The 17,552-nt window shown below is 44.6% G+C and overlaps 1 protein-coding gene across 10 annotated transcripts in view; it reads right to left on the bottom strand.

The window, feature by feature from the left end:
• The window catches only part of C1QTNF12 (C1q and TNF related 12), a 126,402-nt gene that overhangs the window by 56,292 nt on the left and 52,558 nt on the right, over positions 1–17,552 (bottom strand). The window contains exons 1-3 of one of the 10 annotated variants that reach the window (XM_056543077.1): positions 10,937–11,168; positions 9,039–9,074; positions 7,142–7,195 (exon numbers count right to left, since the gene is read on the bottom strand). The exons of 2 other annotated variants lie outside the window; for them this stretch is intronic. In XM_056543077.1, coding sequence (XP_056399052.1) covers positions 7,142–7,150 — 9 coding nt within the window. In that variant the 5' untranslated portion in view covers positions 7,151–7,195; positions 9,039–9,074; positions 10,937–11,168. 7 more of the 10 variants (XM_056543079.1, XM_056543082.1, XM_056543078.1 and 4 more) reach the window with 7 other exon arrangements.

Below are 17,552 nucleotides of genomic sequence, written 5' to 3' on the forward strand. Positions count from 1 at the left end.
TATGTTTGCATTTTTTCTGACAAACAAGCCCCCCCCCCCCCACCAATTATTAAATGCCTAATTCTGTGTTTGAAGTATTGTGAGTTACCATGTCTAACTGTTGTATTGTATAACACATTCCCATTTCAGCATACAATCTAATGGATGTGTAAGGATTAATAGTTGCATCACATTTTTACAGGATGAGTGGGTCATTGGTCACATGACTTTCTCTGATTTTATTATAGAAGTTTATGTAAAGGCTAAGGGAGGTATCCAAAAGTCCTAACCCCTTTTTCCAGAGGGCTGGACCCAAAACCAGTTACTCAGTGAGTCTGGTTCAGGTCAGAGAAGTGTGCACATCTCTACTAACTCTGCTCCTGCTGGGTAGAATAGTTTAGTCAAAGTTTGGCATCTTACGTCCAGTCAGTAAAGTTCAGGCCTAGTCAGTAACCTGTTTTAGATGATGCAAGAAAGAAAATCAAGACTTTTCTACACCAGAGAACCCACAACTGTTCCAGTTCTAACAGACAGATTTGGGTCACGAGCACGATGATCATGACACTGTGTGGAGTTTTGGAGGTTTCACCCAAGGTCGTCCGTCCCCAGTTCACACTCTGAGGGCATTTTTTTTGTTTCAAGAATCCTGTTTCCAGCTCCAAGAGGTAGAATCTACTGGTCAGAAGTGAGAACTGGCTGAGCAAGGGCCCTTATGCAAACACTAATCTCTTTGTGGGCTTCCATTCAGAGTTGCTAATGTAGCTAAACACATCCTGAGAAGTTTCTTTCGCCTATACATTGCACATAGGGTATTGTACTGCCCAACTGTAAGGTCTTCACCTATATGCGCCACACTAAGCCAACCTGAGTAGGCCCCCCAAAGTGCAGTATGAGCTTATTGAACTGTATATAAATCTGCAACTGTATATGTGTTTTACATCACCACTAGCAACTAAAGTGTAAGTAGCACATCAGAGACGTTTAGTCGGTATATCTGCTATCACAACATTTTTAAAGGGAACAGTGACCAACTTTCCATACATCCACTTAAAAACTGTAACACTGCAACTGAGTGCCAAAAGAGACTTTATATACTTGGATTTGGCACAGCGACTCCAGATAGAGTTTCATTTCTTTTGCAAGTTACCAAAGTGTCTGGATCCTTTATTACTGAACGTAACCTTCTGTGTACGTCCCCAGACACTATACCAGTGTTTTTTTTCCCAAACAGTGTGTCCAGCTGTTGCAAAACTACAACTCCCAGCATGTCCGGACAGCCGAAGGCTGGGAGGTGTAGTTTTGCAACAGCTGGAGACACACTTTTTGGAAAACACTGCACTCTACCAAATTTGGACCCATTTTCACTGGTTTACAGGGGGATTCACCAGGTGAATACATGTGACACTGTCCTACGCTTGCCCAGAGGCTCTACTACCCTCAGAAAACTTGGACTACTCCACCTATCTTCCTCGAGGTGGGCAACACAGGTCCAAAACACAGAAAAAGGTGCAAATCTGTCCATTATAGTTATAGATTCCATTCCTGGTTACGGCTAGCAATACTGATCAAAATACTGACCAAATTACTGTGGGGGAGATTTATCAAAACCTGTGCAGAGGAAGAATAGTGCAGTTGGCCATAGCAACCAATCAGATCGCTTCTTTCACTTTTCCTTTTTTTAAATCAAAAATCTGATTGGTTGCTATGGGCAACTGCACCACTCTTCCCCTGCACAGGTTTTGATAAATCTCCCATTATGTGGGCACGCAGTTGTATAGTACATTAAAGGGGTAGTCCAGGGGACCGAACTGTTTAGACACTTATCTCCTATCCACAGATAGGGGACAAAATGTCTGATGGCGGAGGGTCTGGTGGGCCAGCTTTTAATAATTGATTTTAGTAACACCCTTTGTGTTTGTCATTTATTAATGTAGATAGACACAGTTCGTAGATAGCCAGCACGGCACTACTTCCCCATTTAGGTATAGAACAGTGATGAAATGGCAGACTTGGACTAGGAATGCTGGAGGTGGTGCTCTGATTGGCAATAGTGCATGGAAACGTAACAAAGAAGCAGGAAAATAATCGGCAACTCACCGCAGCCAGCTGAGTAAATCTTCTTTTATTTCATACTCACAAATGTATTACATGGGAAGAGGGTAGTGGGGGGGACACAGGATGGCGACCAAGCTCCGTTTCGCACGATGATCGTGCTTCCTCCGGCCTGGCCGGAGGAAGCACGATCATCGTGCGAAACGGAGCTTGGTCGCCATCCTGTGTCCCCCCACTACCCTCTTCCCCTATAATACATTTGTGAGTATGAAATAATAGAAGATTTACTCAGCTGGCTGCGGTGAGTTGCCGATTATTTTCCTGCTTCTTTGTTACATTTATTAATGTATGTGCATATCTGTGCAATAAAGATTATTTGTCTACTGATACTTGGTGTGTGGTGTGTTACTGTATCTCAGCTTGTTTTCTATGGTATAAATTTGATTTCCATTGATAATTTTTGTGTGATTTTGTTGTCAGCACATTCAACTATGTAAAGACGAAAGTATTTTATACGATTAGTTCATTCATTCAGATCTAGGATGTGTTATCTTAGTGTTCCCTTTATTTTTTTTGAGCAGTTTGTACATATCTATAATGTGAACCATTTGGACCATCTAGTCTGCCCAATAATCTGAATCCTATCAATAGTCCCTGGCCCTATCTTATATGAAGGATAGCCTTATGCTTATCCCATGCATGTTTAAACTCCTTCACTGTATTTGCAGCTACCACTTCTACAGGAAGGCTATTCCATGCATCCACTACTCTCTCAGTAAGTAATACTTCCTCATATTACTTTTAAACATTTGTCCCTCTAATTTATAACCATGTCCTCTTGTGGTTGTTTTTCTTTTTTTAAATATCTTCTCCTCCTTTACTGTGTTGATTCCCTTTATGTATTTAAAAGTCTCTAGCATATCCCTCTGTCTCTTCTTTCTTCCAAGCTATACATGTTAAAGGGGTTATCCAGGAAAAAACTTTTCTTTATATATCAACTGGCTCCAAAAAGTTAAACATATTTGTAAATTACTTCTATTAAAAAATCTTAATCCTTTCAGTACTTATGAGCTGCTGAAGTTGAGTTGTTTTTTTCTGTCTAAGTGATCTCTGATAACACGTGTCTCAGGAACTGTCCAGAGTAGAAGCAAATTCCCATAGCAAACCTATTCTGCTCTTTGCAGTTCCTGAGACAAGCAGAGATGTCAGCAGAGAGCACTGTTTCCAGACAGATAAGAACAACTCAACTTCAGTAGCTTATAATGATTGGAAGGATTAAGATTTTTTTATAGAAGAAATTCACAAATCTGTTTAACTTTCTGGAGCCAGTTGATATAAAAAAAATGTTTTTTCCTGGAATACCCCTTTAAGGTCCTTTAACCTTTCCTGGTAAGTTTTATTCTACAATCCATGTATTAGTTTAGTATCTTCTCTGAACTCTCTCTAGAGGATCTTTATGCTTCTGGAGATACGGCCTCCAGTACTGCGCACAATACTCCAGGTGAGGTCTCACCAGTGTTTTGTACAGCGGCATGAGCACTTCTCTCTTTCTACTGCTTATACCTCTCCCTATACATCCAAGCATTCTGCTAGCGTTTCCTGCTGCTCTATTACATTGTCTTCCTACCTGAGATCAGGAATGTGTCAAATATTCTATATTCTGCCTGAGGGTTTTTACGCCCCAGGTGCATTATCTTGCACTTATCCACATTAAATTTCAGTTGCCAGAGTTCTGACCATTCTTCTAGTTTTCCTAAATCCTTTTCCATTTGGCGGATCCCTCCAGGAACATCAACCCTGTTACATATCTTTGTGTCATCAGCAAAAAGACCAATACCGAACCATCGAGACCTTTTGCAATATCACTAATGCAGATATTAAACAATATTTGTCCCAGTACAGATCCCTGAGGTCCCCACTGGTTACAAGACATTGCTCTGAATATTCTCCATTGACTACAACCCTCTGTTGTCTGTTACTCAGCCACTGCCTAATCCACTCAACAATATTGGAGTCCAAGCTCAAAGACAGCAGATAAGTCTTCTATATGGGACAGTGTCATAAGCCTTACTAAAATCTACATATGCAATGTCTTTTTTTCTAATATATTCTAAACTAGAAAAAAAATCCTATAAAATATTCACCGTTCTCTACTTTTCTTTATTTCCTCTACCTTAGGCCTGAAATGTTGATTACTTTGTATGACATACAACATGTCATGTCTGATTAAAAAAAAACAAGAAAAAAAACAACAACTCTCAGCCTGTTTTTTCTGGTAGGCAAGCAGTAATTGACTCTCCACCCAAGTGCTCTTGTGAAGTCTGAATGGCTTCTGGACGAAGCCCCATTGCACAGCGATTATTTAATTACTATGGCATGCAGAAGCAGTCCCGGCGCTCGCTGGCTGGGATCTTCTTTGTTTTGGCAGCTCTAAATTGAGGCACTGAGGCACGGCTGCCAACTCAGGTGCTGCCAGGCGCTGTCCTACTGGACATGACGCTTAATACACAGCAGCTTAGGAGAGGTGGCATGGTGAGTGCACACAGCCTCACAGTCACTTATGCCGCTGCAGCTGATTCATAAATCTTTCCAGTCAGCAGAGTCAGGCTGGTGACATCTGCTGGAGCTGGACAACACGATAGAGCTTACATGCAGCAGCAAATGAAATGACTTGGACACTATGGGTGGAATTTACTATTCTTTGCGCAACCGCAGAGTAACAAAGTTCCACAAAGCTTTTTACGCCATTGTAGAAAAAAATCTGGTGCAAACTCTTTTTTTTATACTTTTTTGCTCTATTTCCCCATGTCCTCTGTCCTCTGCTTGTCCTCAGTGTACAGAACCCTGCTTCTCATCAGTGTATAGAGCCCTGCTTGTCCTCAGGTGTACAAAGCCCTGCTTGTCCTCAGTGTACAGAGCCCTGCTTGTCCTCAGTGTACAGAGCCCTGCTTGTCCTCAGTGTACAGAGCCCTGCTTGTCCTCAGTGTACAGAGCCCTGCTTGTCCTCAGGTGTACAAAGCCCTGTTTGTCCTCAGTGTACAGAGCCCTGCTTGTCCTCAGTGTACAGAGCCCTGCTTGTCCTCAGGTGTACAAAGCCCTGTTTGTCCTCAGAGTACAGAGCCCTGCTTGTCCTCAGTGTACAGAGCCCTGCTTGTCCTCAGTGTACAGAGCCCTGCTTGTTCTCAGTGTACAGAGCCCTGCTTGTCCTTAGTGTACAGAGCCCTGCTTGTCCTCAGTGCACAGAGCCCTGCTTGTCCTGTGTACAGAGCCCTGTTTGTCCTCAGTGTTCAGAGCCCTGCTTGTCCTCAGTGTACAGAGCCCTGCTTGTCCTCAGTGTACAGAGCCCTGCTTGTCCTCAGTGTACAGAGCCCTGCTTGTCCTCAGTGTACAGAGCCCTGCTTGTCCTCAGTGTACAGAGCCCTGCTTGTCCTTAGTGTACAGAGCCCTTCTTGTCCTCAGTGCACAGAGCCCTGCTTGTCCTCAGTGTACAAAGCCCTGCTTGTCCTCAGTGTACAGAGCCCTGCTTGTCCTCAGTGTACAGAGCCCTGCTTGTCCTCAGTGTACAGAGCCCTGCTTGTCCTCAGTGTACAGAGCCCTGCTTGTCCTCAGGTGTACAAAGCCCTGTTTGTCCTCAGTGTACAGAGCCCTGCTTGTCCTCAGTGTACAGAGCCCTGCTTGTCCTCAGGTGTACAAAGCCCTGTTTGTCCTCAGAGTACAGAGCCCTGCTTGTCCTCAGTGTACAGAGCCCTGCTTGTCCTCAGTGTACAGAGCCCTGCTTGTTCTCAGTGTACAGAGCCCTGCTTGTCCTTAGTGTACAGAGCCCTGCTTGTCCTCAGTGCACAGAGCCCTGCTTGTCCTGTGTACAGAGCCCTGCTTGTCCTCAGTGTTCAGAGCCCTGCTTGTCCTCAGTGTACAGAGCCCTGCTTGTCCTCAGTGTACAGAGCCCTGCTTGTCCTCAGTGTACAGAGCCCTGCTTGTCCTCAGTGTACAGAGCCCTGCTTGTCCTCAGTGTACAGAGCCCTGCTTGTCTTTAGTGTACAGAGCCCTTCTTGTCCTCAGTGCACAGAGCCCTGCTTGTCCTCAGTGTACAGAGCCCTGCTTGTCCTCAGTGTTCAGAGCCCTGCTTGTCCTCAGAGTACAGATCCCTGCTTGTCCTCAGTGTACAGAGCCCCGCTTGTCCTCAGTGCACAGAGCCCTGTTTGTCCTCAGTGTATAGAGCCCTGCTTGTCCTCAGTGTATAGAGCCCTGCTTGTCCTCAGTGTATAGAGCCCTGCTTGTCCTCAGTGTACAGAGCCCTGCTTGTCCTCAGTGTACAGAGCCCTGCTTGTCCTCAGTGTACAGAGCCCTGCTTGTCCTCAGTGTATAGAGCCCTGCTTGTCCTCAGTGTATAGAGCCCTGCTTGTCCTCAGTGTATAGAGCCCTGCTTGTCCTCAGTGCATGGAGCCCTGCAGGTACACTATAAGTTGGGCTTTATTTATATTTTTAAAACCTTTTTTATTTTTTACACTTTTTAACTCCATCTAGGGAACTTTAATAAGCAATCAATAGATTGCTTATAAAAAACAATTGCTATGCTGTTGCATTGCTCCATTACATTGCTTAGTTACACCGCAGCTCTGCTTGGTGAGTCTGCCTGAGGTAGACTCTATGAGCAGATCGCCAATTGTCAGACATGGAAAATGATCAGCTCCCTGCAGTCACATTGCAGGGGTGACAATTAGAAAGCTTTGTTCCTGTCAGAAAGAGTCAAGGGGCCTTCAAGAGGTTACCGACTAATATTGGTGTGATCGGTCATTGACTGTGAGTAGCGGCTTGCGTCATAGCCTTACCACACACTACATTGTACATGCACAAATGTATATGTGTGGAAAAGAAAATCATATGTTTGTTTACATTTTACAAGAAATATTTTTACACTAAAATCATGTAACCAAAACCTGTTTTTGCAATTTTTGTAATTTCAAAAAGTAAAAACTGTTCAGTTTGTTAAAAGCTTTTGTTTACAAATTGACTAACAAATGTGTTGATTTTTTATCTAAAACATTAAGGGGTTTTATAAGACGTTTGCGGGGGTCCAAAGAGTCAAGTTGGTGGTCGGAGCTCTGCTTACCTGCTCCATGCTGCTCTGCTGCTATCCACTGTATGGTTTCCCTTCTGGCAGACCCTAGAAGTAGATTACTAATATCACTGATCAGTTATATGCCAATGCATAGCTCTGAACAGTAATAGCAATGAATAGTGTGCTAGAAACAGTACCATGTGGGGACATAAAAATGTCCCTTTCCCAATAAAAATAGATGGTATCACCTACGGTACTTGTCCCATTTTACATATTAAACATTGCAAAAAATAAAAATAAACATATTTGGTCTCTCCGTGTGCAGAATGGTGCAAACTATTAAAATATAATGTTAATGGTCCCATATGGTGAACGGTGTTAATGTAAAAAAACAAATACAGATTTTTAGGTCACATCACATCCCAGAAAAATGGAATTAAAAGTCATCAAATCACATATACACAAAAGTGGTACTGATAAAAACTACAGATCACAGAGCAAAAAAAATGAGTCCTCATACAGCCTCGTATACAGGAAAATAAGACATTTATAGGGGTCAGAATAAGGAAGTTGTAAATATACTGATTTTGTTAAAGAAACCCACAGGATAAAGAGAACATGTCAGTTTTAAAGGGGTACTCCGCTGTAAACATCTTATCCCCTATGCATTAATAGACAGATCGCAGCAGGTGTCAGAAATTACACTTGCTGCGATCTGTCTATTAATGCAGGTACTACAGCTCCCAGCATGGAGCAGAGTGTGCTCCATGTTGGGAGTAGTAGTACTTGTAGTTAAGGATACATCACAGCGGGTGTCACCACTGACACCCGCTGTGATCGTCCTGCCTATAGCAGAGATGGAGCTGTATACATCGCTCACATACCTGCTCTGCACTATACTCTGGGCCGGCCACTCATTCATTCATCTTTTCCTCAGAGCTGTGATTGGCTGCAACACTCCGGCCAATCACAGCTCTGGGCGGAAAATATGAACGGCCAGTTATGTGAATAGAGCAGAGATGGGAGCGCTGTATAGAGCCGCTCCGCTTCTCTGCTATATAATGGACGATCGCATCGGGTGTCAGACTGACACCCAGGGCGATATGTCTATAGTAGTGTTGAGCGGCATAGGCCATATTCGAATTCGCGAATATTCGCGAATATATGGGCGAATATTCGTCATATTCGCGAATATTCGCGAATATTCGCATATTCGTAATATTCTCGTTTTATGTTCGCATATACGAATATTCACGTGTGCGGAAATTAACGTATGCGAAAATTCGCGTATACAAAAATAGCATGCACAAAACTTCGCATATGCGAAAATTAGCATATGCAAATTTCGCACATGCGAAAATTCGCACACCGGTCTCACACAGTAGTATTAGAGCCTTCTTACACCACATAAGCTGGAAGCAGAGAGGGATGATCACTGTGATGTGTACTGTGAAAAAAAAAAAAAAAAAAGAATATTCGTAATTACGAATATATATCGCTATATTCGCGAATATTCGCGAATTCACAAATATGCGATATTCGCGAATAAAATTCGAATTGCGAATATTCGCGAGCAACACTAGTCTATAGTACAGGTACTACTACTCCCAGCATGGAACAGTGTGTTCCACGCTGGGAGTAGTAGTACTACATAAAAAAAAATAAAAAAAAAAAGTTAAACACACACACACGTTATAAAAAAAATTTCTAAAAATTTTGTTATAAAAAAAAACATTTCGTTAAATACATTTTTGCATCCCTACTGCATCCTTTTTTTTTGGTACCCAACTATTTTGTAAAAAAAAAAACGCCAAAGGGGCCTAAAACGGCTAATTCCACACAAAGGTAAAAACGCCAGAAAAAACGCAGGGAAAAACTGTGGCAGTTTTTCTGGCATTTTTTCTGGCGTTTTTATGCCACAAAAATCTCAGTGGAGTCCTAGCCTTACCCAGCATTCAATGGCATTTTGAGTTTTCTGCTCCTTCTAGATAAAAAAAAAAAAAAAGTTAGAATATAAAAAAAATTATGATTAGAGATGAGTAAAAGGATTCGGTACAATTTTTGTTTGTTCAGAATTTTCCAAATATTTGGTGCCTTTGAAATGTTTCAAATAAATTTCCCAAAATGGCAGACACTACTACTATACAGCTGCCCATCTCCTGCTTCATCCATCATATTCCATACTGTTCTGCTGTTGCTGGGAACCGTGAAGCCTAAGAGACCTCAGGATCATACACACATTTAGAGAGTAATTAAAGGGGTAGTCCAGCGGTGAAAAACTTATCCCCTATCCTAAGGATAGGGGATAAGTTTGAGATCGCAGGGGGTCCGACCGCTGGGGCCCCCTGCGATCTCTCTGTACGGGGGCCAGGCTCTCCGGCCAGATGTCGGGTGTCGACCCCCGCACGAAGCGGCGGCCGACACGCCCCCTCAATACATCGCTATGGCAGAGCCGGAGATTGCCGAAGGCATCGCTTCGGCTCTGTCATAGAGTTGTATTGAGGGGGCGTGTCGGCCGCCGCTTCGTGCGGGGGTCGACACGCCCCCTTCGCGCGGTCTGCCGGGGCCCCGAACAGGAGATCGCGGGGTGGCCCCAGCGGTCGGACCCCCGCGATCTGCAACTTATCCCCTATCCTTAGGATAGGGGATAAGTTGTTCACCACTGTTCACCACTTGTTCAACACTGGACTACTCCTTTAAGGAACTTTAAATTTTGAATTAATATTATTTAAATTAATTATTTAAACCTAAATGAAAGTGGACGTCTGATTGTAACGAATCTGACCCAGAATGAATGAAGAGAATTTTACTAATCTCTAGTATTGGCTCTTATGAGGCCTTGTTTACACTTGTATTATGAACTTTCAAGCTTGCTGGTATTTTTTACATGAATATCGCAACATCTATAATGTTCTTGTAACATAATGGAATTCCCCACAAAAACCCAGTAGATCCCATTACAAGGCAATAATGTCCTTCAGAACTCATCTGTATATTTCTGTCAGGTAAAGGGCTACTCTGGCCCCTATCCGAAGGATAGGTGAGATAAGATGTCTGATCGCGGGGGTCCCTCCGCTGGGGACCCCCGTGATCTCCATGCTGCACCCGGCGTTCGTTTAGAGCAGTGGTCTTCAACCTGCGGACCTCCAGATGTTGCAAAACTACAACTCCCAGCATGCCCGGACAGCCAACGGCTGTCCGGGCATGCTGGGAGTTGTAGTTTTGCAACATCTGGAGGTCCGCAGGTTGAGGACCACTGGTTTATAGCGTCAGCTGAAGCGCCGGAGGCTCGTGACGTCACGGCCATGCCCCGCTCAATACAAGTCTATGGCCGGGGGGGTTAGGGGATAAGATGGCTAGGGGATAAGATGGCTGAGGGCAGAGTACTCCTTTAAGTTCCCACTACTAGAGATGAGCGAACTTACAGTAAATTCAATTCGTCACGAACTTCTCGGCTCGGCAGTTGATGACTTATCCTGCAGAAATTAGTTCAGCTTTCAGGTGCTCAGGTGGGCTGGAAAAGGTGGATACAGTCCTAGGAGACTCTTTCCTAGGACTGTATCCACCTTTTCCAGCCCACCGGAGCACCTGAAGGCTGAACTAATTTACGCAGGATAAGTGCCGAGCCGAGAAGTTCGTGACGAATCGAGTTTACTGTAAGTTCGCTCATCTCTACCCACTACCATTGTTCTCCAACCAGTTTTTTTTTGCAAGTACTTGTTTGCCTCTCTTGCTATACCCTGTGGGAGAGAAGGGTGACATTAATCTAGTGCCGATTCATTGTGTTGTCATGGTGATCCTTACAGCCCCTGTGATGAAAAGTCTGAACCTCTTCACAGGACTCACTATGGTGCTCATGGGCCATAATTTGAGGTCATCTTGAGAGTCTCAGCAGTTGGACCCCCATCAGAAAAATGATGTGCCTAATCTAAAATGCCCAGGCCTATTTCTGGTTCCAGTCCGGACCTGCCTGTACCAATAGGTTAGTGCAGATGACAAATTCTGTTTAATGGGGTCAATTGTATATCCGTCTTGTGTCCGTTTATTTAGGAGGGCTTGAGCCAAAAGAAAATAAATTTTAAAAAAATACTACTATTTTGTTATTTAAATAGATTCAATGGGGGAGATTTGTGAAAACCTGTCCAGAGGGAAAGTTGCCCAGTTGCCCATAGCAACCAATCAGCTTGCTTGTTTCATTTTGCAGAGGCCTTGGTAAAAATGAAAGAAGCGATCTGATTGGTTGCTATGGGCAACTCAGCAACTCTTCCTTTGTACAGGTTTTGATAAATCTCCCCCTATGAATTAGCTCCCCACACAGAGCTCCGATGCAGATGTTAATTTGAAAATAAAATTTGTTAAATGAATTAAAGCCAGAAAGTTAAACAGAATCGTAAATGACCTCTATTTTAAAATCTCATGCCTTTTAGTACTTATCAGCTGCTGTATGCTCCAGAGGAAGTTGTGTAGTTCTTTCCAGTCTGACCACAGTGCTCTCTGCTGCCACCTCAGTCTGTGTCAGGAACTGTCTGGAACAGAAGGAAATCCCAAAAGCAAACCTCTCCTGCTCTGGACAGTTCCTGACACTGGTGCCAGAATGTTAAACAGATTTGTAAAATTGAGGCCCGTCGAAGCACTACTAAGTGCGAAACATCAGTGTCGCCTCTCTGTGGTACCCCCCTATGTTACCATCCGCCGTCTCCCCTAGAACTGTACTATGGCTGTGAGTATGTGCAATAAAATCTGCTGAATTGGAAACCCGGTGAGTGCCGACCTTTCATTCTTCTCCTTTATGCACTTAAGATTTGTAAATGACTTGTATATAAAAATCTTAATCCTTCCAGTACTTATCAGCTGCTGTATGCTCCAGAGGAAGTTCTTTTCTTTTTGAATTTCTTTTCTGTCTGACCACAGTGCTCTCTGCTGACACCTCTGTCCATGTCAGGAACTGTCCAGAGTAGAAGAAATTTCCATAGCTAAGCTCTCCTGGACAATTCCTGACATGGACAGAGGTGTCAGCAGAGAGAACTGTGGTCAGACTGGAAAGAACTACACAACTTCCTCTGGAGCATACAGCAGCTGATAAGTACTGGAAGGATTAAGATTTTTATACAGAAGTCATTTACAAATCTGTATAACTTTCTGGCACCGCTTGATTTGAACCCTTTTTTTTTTTTTCAATACGAAGAAATGAGGTCAAATGTTAAAACAGTCTGAAAATGATCCAAAAATAGACGTAGTTTCCCAAGTTATCAACACAGTAGGAAAAAGTTGACGCAAAATACATACACAACCATGCAACCAATGAGTTGGACATTTCCTGCACAGTGTAACAATGTGTAACTGGACTTCTTTCCATGAATGCAATAATAGCTATTATACTTAGCAGGCCCTATGGAACTCTACTTGCTGACAATAATCACATTAAACTTTCAGTTTTTAGACTTATCTACGATGCTGAACTTGTTCCATGTTGTATTGGGCCAAATATTCCTTTTTGTAAAAGGTCACAATGGCCTCGCCAATATTGATATTGAGCAAGAAATCTCTCCAAGATGTTGGAAAAAATAAAATTGTTACTACCCTTTTTGCTAGCTTGTGATCCTTGCACAAGACTGTCATGACGATGGACACAAGTCTGGGCTTTCTTCCTCTAGGGCCCTTGGCACTTCCATTGACATACCTTTTGGAGAATGTATACTAGTATCAATTTACTAATTCGGGGTGATGCAGAAAGGATGGTGCACAATTATAGCCTCTGTTTTCATAACCGGGAGAACACAACACAAATTTCTAAACATGTAAAGAGACACTGTCTATCCAAGTTTCATCTATACACCACAAATGTTCAAAATGGCAGTCTACAATTCACCAATGTTACGTTGGCCTTCATGATCGCCGGATCTAACACCCTGCAACTTTTTTCAGTGGGGCTACATCAAGGACTCAAAAGTGTATCTTGCCCCCCAAGCCACAATTTCTGACTGATCTGTGACAACGCATCACTGAAACAGTGGAGTCCATATCCGAGGAGATGCTGGCCCCGTCTGGCCAGAGACCGCCGCCGCCGCTGCCCCATTGCCTCCCCCATCCCCGGTTTTATAATTACCTATTCCCGGGGTCCACGCTACTTCTGGCTCCGACGGCGTCCCGAGCTGTCACTGTGCGCTGGGCCACTGACGGTGACGTCGTGTTGAGGACATCACTCGTCTTTGCGCACAGCAACAGCGCAGGATGCCGCAGAAGCCAGAATTAGCGCGGACCCCGGGAACAGGTAATTATAAAACCGGGGATGGGGGAGGCAATGGGGCAGTGGCGGCGGCGGTCTCTGGCCAGAGGATAGGCAGGAGGAGGCAATGGGGCAGTGGCCGGTGGTTGGACTCAGGACCCCAGGAAAGGCAGGGGGAGAGAAGCGGGCGGCAGCAGTTGTCTCCGGCCCCACAAAAGCCGCTGCAGTTCATTGATGTAAAGCATCCGCATTATCGGCAAGGTGTCGATACCCATAACTTAGAAAATCGTGAATGTTGGCCGATAATATATGCCAAACCGATAATCGGTCGATCCCTAATTAAAACCCACAAAGAAACCTACACTCCACTCTTAGTAAATCGGGGCCAATGTCTAGAAGTACCCTCTGGCTGGCAGTGTCTATGACAGCACACTTTGGTCGACACTATGCTTGGGGCAATTTCTGGCTGTCAGGGTCTACGTATGAATGTCATAATGGCGACACGGATTGTAGTTGAAGCTGTCGCTCAAATATAACTTTATCCCTACATATCCTCATGAAGTATTCAATGGCGAAAGTGTACTCTGTAGATAACGGATTGGCCGAGACGGATCACATGACCAGCTTCCAACACTTTGATATTTACTCCATAGAATACATAGACGCACCAAGGAAATGTATTAAAAGGGTATGCCGGGCTCAAACATTTTGGATAGGGGATAAGATGTCTGATTGCGGGGACCCCCTGCGATCTCCGTGCAGCACCCGCAGAATGCGGGTGCTGCACGGAGATCGCTGGGGGTCCCAGCGGCGGGCCCCCTGCGATCAGACATCTTATCCCCTATCCTTTGGATAGGGGATAAAATGTTTGATCCCGGAATACCCCTTTAAAGATTTAAAGAACCTACTCAAACATCTCGCCTTGTTTTCCACCTAGTCTGGTAATGTGAAATCCAGTAAAACTATTTTTATCCTAAAAACATAATACGGCTCATTTTACTAGTACGGTCTGTTATACTAACAAAAACTTGTGTTTGTACTGCAGCCAAGCTACAAATATCATCTCACAGCCGGGAATTGAGAATTTGTAGCTGAGCTCTGTGACTTCTCCAAATCTCCTATCAGCAGATCAGGCTCAGAAATTAGTTGCTCGATTGTATAATACAAGGGTATCACTAGTCCCAATGTACTTTGAAATTGACACTTCCAGTCTGATCCGAGCGGTTTTTTTTTTTGTGACCTTCTCAAGCATGAAAGGAAATGTAAGCAGGTAATTGTACCCCTGCGATAAGGTATCCCTTTGATTCCTGACATCTCTGAAGATATGACACGTGCTGTTAAAGGGAAATCACCTTATTTTTTTTGTAATATTGCACTTAAGTTAACAAGCAGAAAGGAGGTTTCCACATGTTTTGCACACAAGTCATTCAGACACGTCAAAGGAGAAAGTGTGATGGGCGGCATTATGGGGTCTGGGACCTCCTGTGTTCTCAAGAATGAGTGGCTGTTATTCTCCACTTTTGGTTGTAAAGCGGTTTACATGGTACTATAAAGGACAGAAATCTCTGAGGGTACGTTCACACTATGTTTTTGGCACACAGGTTTTGGTGCCGGATTGTGACGACTAAGCTATGTCCCCTGCATACCACTTATTTATGACAGAATTGATGAGGATTAAAGGGATAGTCCAGGGAACTAAACTTATCAGACACGTATCCCCTATACACAGGTCTGGAGATAAGTGTCTAATGGACTGGGGTCTGACTGCTGGGACCCTCCACAATCTCCTGTATAGGGCTCTGGCTACTTACACATCCCGACACGCTCCAGCCCCCACCTTCCTGGATGGATGTAAGTGACAGTCCGTTCAGCCAATCACTGTCATGTGAGCATGCCATCACTTGCGTCCATCCTGGAAGGTGGGGGTCAGAGTGCGCCAAGGATGCATAAGTAGACAGGCCCCGTACAGGAGATGACAGGGGTCCCAGCGCTTTGAACCTGCACTATTAAACACTGTGGATAGAGGACAAGCTTCTGATCAGTTCAGTTCTCCTGAGTACCCCTTTAACCTCTTTCAATGTCAAAGGGGATAGTCCTCATGGATCTGCCAAAAAACTTGTTTGGCCTCATATTGTGGCTGTGCAAATACATGTGTGGTGACGCCAAAGCTGTGGTGTGACCACGGGGTGTGAAGGGTGTAGGTGGATGGGGCAGATGGTATAGCCCAGGGGTAAGGTGTTATTAACCCCTAATGTTCGTGACGCCAGGGGGTGGTTTTCCCGGTAACCACCCAAACGGTAGTACCGCTATCTCAAGGTTAGGCAGGGCAATAATAGTCCAAGATCAGGTAAGGGTTAACGGTAGCTTTACTGAGGTTAGACAGTTGTTAAAATCTTTACAGCTACGCGAGAATCCCAGAGAGTCGACCAGTAACACGGAAAGGGCCTTGCCGCTTGCTGGGACTTGAAGTACTTTTGAGTCAGACTTCAATACAGCCACTCTCAATATAATTGACTGGACTAGTGACTTGACTTTAGTAGAGACAGCAGACATAGATGAGATGACTTACTGACAATGTGGCTGGTGTGCAGGCTTTATGGCCTCCAGGTGGACTGGACACAAGATCTGTTATGTCTGTGCTTTGCTGTTCCTTAAAGGACAACTGCAGTGGTAAACATTTATATATTACTGTGCCCGGGCCTCAAAAATAAACAAAATAAACTCATACATACCTTCCTACGAGCCCCCGTTGGTCCGGCACAGGCCTCGCGGTCCGGCAGTGCTGACGTCATTTCACTTCCTGGGGACGCCGCAGAGCCGTCGGCGTATCACCGGCCGTAGCGATGTCCCGCCCTGGCCTGTGATAGGCTGAGCCCACTGTCATGTAAGAAGCTCTGGCCGGCTTCTTACATGACAGTGGGCTCAGCCTATCACCGACCAGGGCGGCACAGGTCCTTTATACTTTATTTACCTATACATAACATTATGCACTATTTTTACAGCACTATGCATATCATTAGACTTACTACTATGGGGGAGACGCTGCAGGAGAGCCCCTAGAACAATGAGGGACTCAACCTGACAGGGCCTAAGCACTGTACAGGAGTATATCCTGTACTGGGACATTACACATGTTGCATTGTAGTTAAGGATTATTACCATGCTAAAGATCTTCAGTTGGTCTAGACCACATCAAGATTCAGTTCCTGTGCATGGAATCACCACAGATTCTGCATCAAGGAATGATAAGACATTTCTTTTAGATGTATAAAGCAGGTGCTCCTCAAAATGTGAGGACCCTCTAGTTTTTGGTAAGGGACTGTTTTGGTGGGACAACACTCTTGCTCAGCAACATTCACTCATACAAAGTTAATGAGACTAATGAAAGGTAATCATGGACTTCTACCACAGATGGTGAGGTCCTTGGTCTGTCTAGTGAGACCCAGGCATCACTTTAGTCTGTTGGGTGAGACTTAAAGGGACACTCCGCCCCTAGACATCTTATCCCCTATCCAAAGGATAGGGGATAAGATGTCTGATTGTGGGGGTCCCGCTGCTGGTGACCCCCGCAATCTCCCTGCTGCACCCATTTTTGACTTGCCTTGAGGGGGTGTGGCTGTGACGTCATGAGCGAAGCGTGGCCGTGATGTCACGAGCCTCCGCCCCGCATCGCCAGTCATCCGGCACAGAGCAAAGTTCGCTCCGTCCACCGGATGTCTGGGGTGCCGCAGTCAAGATCACGGGGGTTCCCAGCTGCAGGACCACCGCGATAAGACATCTTATGGATAGGATAGGGGATAAGATGTCTAGAGGTGGAGTACCCTCTAGAAAATGTTTGAGAAGCCCCTGTATGGTGTAGACTTCCAACTGAAATCAATGGGACACAGATTTCGTACAAATTACAACATCAAATCCACTTTAGAATCCACACTCGATTTCTACAACAGGGGTTTATCTAAAGGTTGTGTAGAGGTAACAGTCACAGTAGGGCCTTAGTGTCATAGGGGTCCCAAGGCAGATCTGCCCTGTAAGAGACCATTATTATCAATGGCACATGGGGCCCTGTTGCAGATTTATCATTGGGGCCCACAAGTTACACCTCTGTATGTGAATATAGCCTAAGGCAGCATTTCCCAACCCGTGTGCCTCCAGCTGTTGCAAAACTACTGGTCAGAGGCACATTACAGTAAATGGCCAGCCCACCAATGAAACTTCCCAAACCCCTTCAAGCAAGCA

Source organism: Hyla sarda, chromosome 10 (assembly GCF_029499605.1).
Source record: "Hyla sarda isolate aHylSar1 chromosome 10, aHylSar1.hap1, whole genome shotgun sequence".
Classification (NCBI taxonomy): domain Eukaryota; kingdom Metazoa; phylum Chordata; class Amphibia; order Anura; family Hylidae; genus Hyla; species Hyla sarda.